Source organism: Pelmatolapia mariae, linkage group LG1 (genome assembly GCF_036321145.2).
Source record: "Pelmatolapia mariae isolate MD_Pm_ZW linkage group LG1, Pm_UMD_F_2, whole genome shotgun sequence".
NCBI lineage: Eukaryota > Metazoa > Chordata > Actinopteri > Cichliformes > Cichlidae > Pelmatolapia > Pelmatolapia mariae.
In genome coordinates this window covers 9112708-9122909 of record NC_086227.1, presented here as the reverse complement: position 1 = coordinate 9122909, position 10202 = coordinate 9112708, and the positions used below count along the sequence as shown (strand labels likewise).

Here is a 10202-nt window from a genome sequence, read left to right as displayed (position 1 = left end):
GTCAACATCCACTTTAACGTTGTGCTGAGCAGCTATAGAAGTCTACATAAAGTATAATATATAATATTTTTTTAATGAAGGAAAACACAAATGGCTTATCAGATGTAATGGTTAGTTGGTGATTGTAGGGGGTAAATATATCGTGACTGAGTACTGGAATAATTTCTAAGAGTATGTATTTAAACTGTAAATAAAATAAAACAACAACAAAAAACATGATTTAGCGGTGTTAAAGATCGCAATCATGATAATGAAATCAAAATAACAATAAATAATAAGCCTCCTCAAAAAAAATTTTTTTTTTCACATTACGTAACTGGATAATTTTCAAATACATAAAAAATCTTTGGGCGTTATCAGTTTTGGTTATTCTTGCCCCACTTTAGGTAGTTACTATGTTTCCCACAGTCTTCGAAGGCAGCATCCTATCGCGGCATCGCCGGACCTCTCTCAGGTGTCTTTCCCGGGCAGCTGCACAGCGGAACGGAGAAATGAGAAAGGGGCAGCATGGCGGACAGGGAGAAGAGGAAAGCCACCCCGCCGTCTGGCCGCAACATCCAGGTGAAGTCCCCGGCCAGTTTCAGGTAGGTCCCGGCGGACACAGGGTTGGAGGGAGGGAGCGACCGAGCTGCCAGCCTGCCCACCAGGCTGGAGGCTGTGAATGAGGGATGAACCACTGCGGTTCTGCAGATCCGAAGGTGCTGATGCTGGCTGGTTGGAGCCGCTGCAGCAGCAACAGTGTCTTTCCAGCGTTCCGACTTGCAGTGTGTTGTTGAGTCGCATGTTTTGTGTTTGGGCGTGTCTGCTCCCGGTGGACAGACACAAGCGATGAGCTCCCTGCTGCAAACATGATTTAAATATGCCCTACTTTCTGCTAGTCTGCTTCAAAATCCTCACAGTACAAGGATACTTGGTCGTAGTGCATGTTTAAATACATATTTTTTCCCTTGCTTTAGTACTCCTTTACGACGCAGTCCAAATCTCCATCATACGTTTGCATCATTTTGAGCTTGATTTGCTGCTAAAACTCTTTATTCGACAAACCCGACACTGATTTAGTGTCATATTTTCGGATTTTAACAATACAGACAAGGAGTAAAGCATATGCCTCCAAAAGAATATTTAAGGGACTGATTGTGTTGATGATTTTATGGAAATGTTATCAGAGCCATACGTCATCATAAGCTCACTTTTGTGGTTTAACAGTTAGTAAACTTTGATATTTAGCGGAAACACTTTAAAATATTATTGAATCATTCTTCCTGAATTATTAGTCTTATAACAGCTTAAAAAATAAAACACCAAAAAGACAGAACAAAAAAAAGAAAACAAGTATACTATTTGTCCCAATAACTGAGTTTTCAGTGGGTACTTTTACAATGCATAGGTTTGCCACACAGTCAAACTGATTTTAAACAGCCTAATGTACTCAGTAAATAAAATATTCAGTAAAATAATTACATCCTTACAATAATAATTTAGATTGTGGTTTTGCTCCGTGGGTTGATTTTCAGACTGAAAAAAGCAGTCTGAGGAATCTTTGTGCTCTACAAACTGGACATGTGGATATCAGCTGTTTAAAAACGGTAGGTCAGGTGACCAGTCAGAGGGATTCAACCTGTAGAGCTGAGCACTACAAGAGATTAGCTCCACGCTGATGTCTGCTCTCACATGCTGAGTGTCTCACACACTCCAGACCATTGCAGCGCTGCTTCAAGAGAAGCTGTGGCATTACTTCAGTGTGATTATTGTGAGGATGGAGGCCTGTGATCAATATTCTCTAGTGAGACAGCAACAGACACACACACACACACATTCCTGCAAACACCCAGCCTCGGGCCCAGATTTGTCCTTGTCTCATTAGCTGAGCTGAAAACAACCACCAAACACCTTTGTTCAGGATTTCATGACAGCGGCATGACAGACATCCCAGTCTATGTCTAAACCATCAGGAAAATATACAATAGGTATGACACAGAAGTTCAGCCCTTTATTGACAACAGACAATCATGTAAAGCATAACCAAGCACATTAAATTCTAATAACAGCAGCGAAAAAAGTCAATAATTCAGATTGCAATAGCATTTCATGGTTTGTTTTCTGTAAATAATCAATTCCTTGCTTTAAATCAGGAGTCACTCGCTTCATGATCTGTTATTGGGGATTGAATGCTGCTGATTGGTATTTGGGAAATGTGACTGACTAGAGGAAAGAAGCCCGATAATCCAAAATCTCGGGGGCTGGCCCAGTCCCAGAGCGGCCATATGTTGTCATGTTTTTCTCTCTCACCTCCCTGCCTGCGCACGCTACAGTCAAATCCTATGTCTCAGCCCAAGCCACTGCAGTTAAGAGACCAGCTCTTTGTGTTGGAGATGTTCAGTAAGTGAGACACATAAACGCCTCACCTTTATTTCTGGTGTTTTCGTGGCGCGTTAGGATTTGTGGCATGAATCTGAGTGCAACCCAATTCTGTATTAGTCATAAAGAACTGGGTTATACAGAAAGGATGCAATAAAGACACCCATTCGATTTTTATACAAGTCAGATAAGTGGGCTGTATTTGTATAGCGCTTTACTTAGTCCCTATGGACCCCAAAGCCCTTTACACTACATTCAGTCATCCACCCATTCACACACTGGTGATGGCAAGCTACATTGTAGCTACTAGTGCTGGGCGATATGACGATATATATCGTGTGGACGATAGAAAAGTGTCTATCGTGCCATTTGTCTTCTATCGTTTCTATCGTTTCTAACCCGAATTTTACAAATTATTACATAAAATATATCATTAACCCTTTACAACCGGTCAGAGCAGGCACACTCCGTTTTCCCTAACTATTTTTAAATCCCTGTAGAACTGTAACCACGTAAGGTAGCGCAATAATGTTTTTTTTTTTTGCATATGAAACCGTAGGGGTTGTACTTACATCTTATTCCATTAGCTTGTCCTAAGTCACGGTTTTCTTCCACATATAGCTTTGCAAAAATTGCATAAAAAGCACTTCCAGCAACAAAAACATAATATTCCAGACTTGCAGCAACAAAAACATAATATTCCAGAAACAGGCTTTGCCGATCCGATCAGCTGTTCATAACACTTCCTAGTTGGAATATAAGTCAGCGCAACTATCGCATGTCCGCCATTACCTGTCCGAAACCGGAAGTGACGTCACTTTCGCGGAAAATGTAGTTTTTTAAGCTTCAAAGTCTATGTTGGTGTTTTTAAAAGTCATGTTTGACTTTATGCTCTTCTGTATCGTTTCTGGGATGCTTAGAAGTCAAATTACACTGTTGGAAATAGTTTATTTTGATGCACATGCTGTTTTTTTGCAAATTTGCATTTATTTATTTTCATTTATATATAAAAATTTGTGTATCTCAAAAATAAAACTATGAAGACACTCAAAATAAATAAATGTAAAGATAAGCTCTGGCGGACTTGGTTCTATGGTAGGTCTTAAAGGGTTAAATAGCCTGTGCAAATATATTAGTGTTGTCTTCTCACTATACATGCTCTTAACTTTATGCAAGAGAAAATAAAGTATAAAAAAATGATATTTTTCGCAAAGAAACTGTCTTGTGGTTTTGCAACATGGTGCTGCTTTACATGCACCCGGATTTGCGACATACTTTACAGTAACTCAAAACAAAGACTGCACCCTCTCCACTCGCTGTTTACAGACTGCATACTTTCCAGATGACCACAGGTCAGGTGGTATATCGTGATATATATCGTTATCGTGATATAAAATAATTCATATCGTGATAAATATTTTTTCCATATCGCCCAGCACTAGTAGCTACAGCTGCCCTGGGGCGGACTGACAGAGATGAGGCTGCCAGACACTGGTGCCACTGGGCCTTTGACCACCACCAGTAGGCAACGGGTGCAGTGTCTTGCCCAAGGACAGACCGACCGAGACTGTCGGAGCCAGGGCTCGAACCAGCAACCTTCCGATTACAAGATGAACTGCTAACTCTTGAGCCACACAAAGTCAGATAGCTGCACAAAGTCAGTCTGTATATTAATAGATTTCTAGTAAAGGTTCTAGGTTTGTAATCCAAAATGTACAGCAGGTAAAATTCTTTTTGCCAAAATCATTTATTTCTATTGGTTTATCAGTATGCAAATTGTGTCTTCTGCTCTACTGAAAAGTTTGTTCTTACTGGGGGTGTACCCTGGATGACTTATGTTACCGCTGAGGATGGAAACTGAGTTCCCAGTAGTTCAGTTCCTTGGAATTGTTAGTCTGCTTTCCTATCGATTCTACTTATTGGTTCCACTTCAGTTGGAAAGTAGCGGTGCAGTCTACAGCATGAATATGGACATAACTTTTATTTTTATTGCACAAAAGGACGAGAGCACGATGGTAAAGTGCAAACTGCACACAGGACAGAAAACTTGCGCTGCTAAAAGAACTTCAGCTCTTTGCAATTGTCTGCACAGATAGCATGCTAAGCTAGCCAAGAACCCAGTGTGATGTTAAAGCTGAGTGTAGAGCCCAGCCCAACAGTCAGACCCTGAACTTCAACAGGCAACAAACTGATGAGCAGTCAGGCTCTAGGATTTTTCTCCCTGTTCATGTTTCTAAAGTAGAATCACTGTGGCGATCGCATTAAAGTCTCTCTGTGCTGGTTTTCATCTTTTTGCTTTGTAGAGATGGGTATTGATAAGATTTTCACGATTCCGATTCCATTTTCGATTCTGTTTAACGATTCGATTCTTTATCGATTCTCTTATCGATTCTTTTTAAAAAAGGAGAACACTAAGGTCGATTAGCTTAGAACTTTGTTTTATATCTTGTCTTTGAACAAGATAGAAATTTAGGAGTAACAGGGCCTTACAAACCCAACAGTGAGATCTTAAGAGATCCACAGCCTACGGCTCTTCAATGGGGTGTCACAGGGTCCCCGGGGAAAAAATTGTAAATGTAAAATAATAAAATAAATATTCTTCTGTAGCAATAACAAAGTATAACATAAATTATTCTGTAGCAATTACACAAGAATATCCAGTAATGTCCCTGCCTACAATTAAACACATTCACTTACCGAAAATCGGGGGCATCTGCTGTGGCAAATGGGTGCAAGCCTTTTACCACAAACTTAGTCACTGCTCGGTGACATTCTGGCCTGAAAGGAGACGCTACCGGTAGACTGCAGCGAGAACTGCCAGCATCTGAGCCAGCCAGACTCTGTCTGTCTCTCTCATCATGGTCACCTAAATGCACAGTAATGGCAGGTTTTGTAATAAGGCAGATCGCGCTAACACAATATGCACTGTTAGTTGATTATTTACCTGCCGCATTAACAGGAGAGGACGTGCAAACGTTACCGCTGCTGCTGGGTTGAGATTCACGAGTCCGGAGCGGAATTAAAAAGACGACATTCATTTAAGGTTATCGCGTGTTTTGTGAGCAAATGCTTTTGCATATTCGTAGTGTTTCCTCCCTTAAATGAAATATCTACTTTGCAAGTATTGCAAGTTGCCCTGTTGTCATCCGTTCTCGTAAAGTATAACCAAACTTTTGAGCGTTTGAGCCGCCATGTTTCCTGCCAGGTAAATGACGCTCCGCAACGCGGTGACGTCATTCGGGGCGACTGGAATCGATAAGGGAATCGTTTGCAAAAATGCCAAACAATTCCAAGGAATTGAAACAGTGGGAACCGGTTCTCAACAAGAACCGGTTTTCGATACCCATCCCTATTGCTTTGTGTTGTCAACTTTGTGTTCATACCTTAATACTGAAAGAAACATCATGAGTGTGTCCTCATTAGAATAGGAGTTTGTGTTGGTGTGTTGGCCTGTAGCCTATAGGTTTTTATTGTTAACTGGTAAATTATGAGACAATGATTTTCATGTCATTTTACAGAGAAAAGTGAAAGTAACATAATGAGTAGTAATACATCTTTTGACTTTTAAGTAATGACCCCAACACTAATCAGAGCCTCCAGCATGCACAAACATTTGACCGCACAGCATACAGTTATTTGCCACAAATGTGATGTCTTTGATGTGTTGGCTGCTTAGCAATGGTGGTGACTCTCAACCCAATGACAATTGACAGGAGAATCGATAAGGACACTAATCGATAAGTGATGTCGATAATGGAAATCTGAATCTCTAAATTCATATCAGTTCTTATCTAGTAGGAGTTTTACAACTCATGATTTGGTTGTTATAAACACTGTGCACTATAACAACAATGAAACGTTTTCCTGTTAGGCAGCTTTGGTAAAACGTGTGTAAACTGTGGAATGTGGTGTTAATGATATTCAAGCTGACAGTGAGCCGTGACAGCAGAGTTAAAAAATAGTCTAAAGTGATGTTGAATTCTGCATTTGAACATCCTTTTTATGTTCATCCTGGAGATGAAGAGAAACTGTTGAAATGTTCAGGAAACCGGCAGTCATATTGTAACTGATATTAAGCAAAGGACAACAAAATGCTGCACAATATAGTCTACAAAAAAAGGAAAACTGGAAAACTTATAAAGGCTGCATAAAATAATTAGACCTTTCAACTAGTCATCCCCAAACAGAATTTAATCTTCAGCTATCCTGTAATATTTAATGTGAAATTAGGTGTTCAGGAAGTCTCAAACCTGGATTGTATTTTTTCATTTAGAGGGAGTGGGGTGGTGAGGGGTGGGCTATACATTTATGTGAACTGTTGTTTTAAAATGACCTGCCGTGCATTATTCACATAACTCATTTGTGGCACAAGAGGGCGTAGTGGGAAATCTGTATCTGTGCAAGTGTGCGTAGTTAAGCATATTTAAGAAGATATGAAGCAGAACGACAGTATAGGATTGCAGACTACTCTAGGGTGCTTTAAGGGAAAAACTCATTAGACATCAGACAGCTGAGATCCCTGTTGATGGATCAGGTAATGCCTGTCTTTCTCAACAGGTACAAGTTAACTGTAATCACTTGTTAGAGTTATAAAATAGCTTTCTGTGAATAGGGTTTGCGAGTTCTAGTAAGTTATTTGATTGGTTTATCATGTCAGTAGCATTAGTTTGATTTGATTAACTTGTCTAAGCTGGAACCTTCACTCTGTTAGCAACAAATGGAGCTGAAATAAAGGTATTGTCATCACCCCGTTGGACAGGTGGACAGGCGGGTGGAGTGGACATCTAGGTTTGTGAATGTAATAAGTCAAGAACAAAGATACGTAGGATTTTCAAATTGATACCATAGGTGCATCTACTAAAAACCTTGGATAAGTTTGAATGTCAGTGATCTTGACCTCACGGTCAGAGTATGCTTTCTGAAAATCTTGTGAACGCAAAAACTTGAAAACGGGACTACGTAAGATTTTGAAATTGGCAACACAGGTGTGCTGCCAGTTGCCAGTAGTTTTTGTTATGTATTTCATTGAACTGACTGTCGTTTCCAATATTGATCATAAAAGTTTCCACCTTAAGGGCATGGAAAATACCTTTGTAGGTCATCATTCATCTGTTTCGTGTTTAAAGAACATAAGTAGAAGGCAGCTGGACTTTGTTCTAGGGATGTCATGATACCAGAAATTTAGAAGTTGGTACCAGTAGGATTACATGAGTCTCCATGCCCAATTCATTACCAAACCACAATTATTATCCTATGTACTGTACTTAAACAGACTCCTTTATTAAAAAGGTATTTTAAAACACTGATATACTGGCATATTTTTAATTTAAAATGTTAACATTAAAATTTGCTCACAAAACACAGATTGAAATCTTAGGGTGGTTGTCGAATTGTCTAGTAACGTTACAGCAAGGATTGTAGCCTGTGGAAGAAAGTTGATTTCACAACAGTATTGCCAGCTATGATGACATATATTTCAGGATAAAGTAAGAAGGATAATACTTTGAATGATGTTAACATAAACTGAAGGAAAAGTCTTTACACATGACTATGTTTAAAATAATTAGGGATGTTTCCCTCAGAATTAGATTGTATTTGTGGCAGCGAGGCAGATCATGTGTGCACATATTTTAAATGTTGTTGAGCACACTCACAAATTTAATGAATTATTAAATAATAGCATATACACTAACCACATTATAAATAATAAAGAAATAATCAACTGCCTCTCTAATAAGTTTCCAATCCGTTGAATGAACTCCACAGGTATTTGCCTGTTCTGCTCTACAGCCGTAGTGAGATAAAGTGGCGAGAGCTTTTCTCGTTCCTCAGGCTCTGGTTAGATATGCCTTTCCAGCTCACTGTAGATCATCAGACAACAGCCAATACTATTGTTACCAAGTGCTGTTCCAACGTGAAAGTCACCTGACCAGCATGCCTGTAGGGAAACATAAGATGGAAAGGACATGAGCTAGCTGGCTAGCAGTTTGTGAAATTTCAAATACAATTACTGATGCTCTTACATGGTGGAAAGGATGCATTGTGCAATTGGTTAAAAAGGTTGATCCAAATTCAGCATCCATAATAGAAAATATTTTTCAATTTTAATATGTGACAATAATGCGAAAGCAGAAGAGTTACATCATTAAGTTACTTTAACTGCAGCGTTAAGCAGTCATATTATATTTTTACTTAAAATTAACATTGAAAACAGTACTTTTGTGCTTACATTTGACTTATGCTGTGTCACTACTGTTGCTATAATGCTGCTGCTGGCACCTTGTTTCAGTAGATTTACATTTCAAATTAGGTAGTGTGTCATCAGGGACACTAGCTCTCTGGTAAAAGAAAGTTGGAAAATGCCCTTCATTTCTCTTGTAAATGTTGCTGCAAACATCAGTTAAATGTTGTTCAGGATTTTTTTCTAGTTTTTTCTTGTCCTGAGGAATCAGAACTCTTAGGCACATCTTTCCATTTTTTCCCCAAATTACTGTAAAATCAAAAGATTATCAGTAATATCTTAATTATGAATCCACAAAAGTGTTTGAGTCATTTACCATTGACCCTCTTTCTTTACTTTCACCTTTTCATTTGCAGCTTTCATGTTGGTTGATTTGAATTTCACCTGTAGTAGGAGCTAGTGGACAGTAATTGCCCTGCTTGCTGTTCCCAGTGGATGATCATTTACTGCTGTGTCTCATTTCTGCTAACAATGCATGTTTGACTTGACAGCACTCCGTTCTGTTTATACAGTACAGGACCCTCTCTCGCTCTTCTTTTTCTGTCACTCTCTCTCTCTTTAAAAGCAAGTACAGCACAAGTAAAACCTAATTTAGGAGTTACAGTTATATTTAGAGAAAGATAAGTTGCTAATGTTCCCTTAGTTTTTCTAAAAGATCCCTGCTTTGCTTGTGACATCTGGTTTCACCAAGATGGTGAAATAATGATGACAAGGTGTCTGTTTTCACCTATGGTATGTCTTGATGCATTCTCAATCATCCAGGAAAGAAAATCTCCAAAAGTTGATTCTGTTCATCTGGACATAGTGTTTTGTGGGAGAAACGTTTCGTCACTCATCCAAGTGACTTCTTCAGTCTCAGCTGACTGCAGGTTTCCCCAATCTTATAAACAGTACATTTGCATAATGACTGAAACCAGCCCACTGAAGGAACAATGGGCTGGGAGGTCAGTTCCTTAATCATAATTATGCAAATTCTCATGACCATTGATCAACAACCACTGACCAAAACCCACTGATCAAAGACCACTGATCAATGGCCATGAGTACCATTCACAGAGAGTTGGGGAATGGCTGCAATCACAGCATTGTCAGATGGCAAAAGATGTACCCTTAGGCCCCCTCCTCGATTCAGAGATGGTCTTTCCCTTTTCACGTAAATGGCCTCCTTGACTCTGCGCTCAAACCAGCGTTCCTCCCTGTCCAGGATGTGTACATCCTCATCATTGAAAGAGTGTCCACTGGCCTGTAGGTGTAAATAGACTGCAGAGTCCTGGCTTGACGAGGTAGCTCTTCTGTGTTGTGCCATCCGCTTCGCCAGAGGTTGTTTGGTTTCCCCGATGTATAAATCCTGGCAATCCTCCTGGCACTTAACAGCGTACACTATGTTACTCTGTTTGTGTCGGGGGACCCGATCCTTGGGGTGGACCAATTTTTGGCGCAGCGTGTTTTGGGGTTTAAAAGCCACAGAGACCCGGTGTTTAGAAAAAATGCGTCTCAACTGCTCCGATACTCCTGACACATATAGGATCTCTACAGGTTTTCGCTTGGGCAGCGGTTGTCCTTCTCTCCTGGATCGGCTGGAGCTTTCTTTGGGTGCCTTTCC

At 39.9% G+C, this 10202-nt stretch overlaps 1 protein-coding gene across 1 annotated transcript in view; it reads left to right on the top strand.

Moving 5' to 3' along the window:
* The first annotated feature begins 428 nt into the window (after nt 1-428).
* The window catches only part of mapk8ip1b (mitogen-activated protein kinase 8 interacting protein 1b), a 51159-nt gene continuing 41385 nt past the window's right edge, over nt 429-10202 (top strand). Inside the window, exon 1 of the mRNA XM_063471106.1 lies at nt 429-584. Within this exon, the coding sequence (XP_063327176.1) occupies nt 508-584 (77 nt within the window). The 5' untranslated portion in view covers nt 429-507. The remainder of the gene's footprint in view (nt 585-10202) is intronic.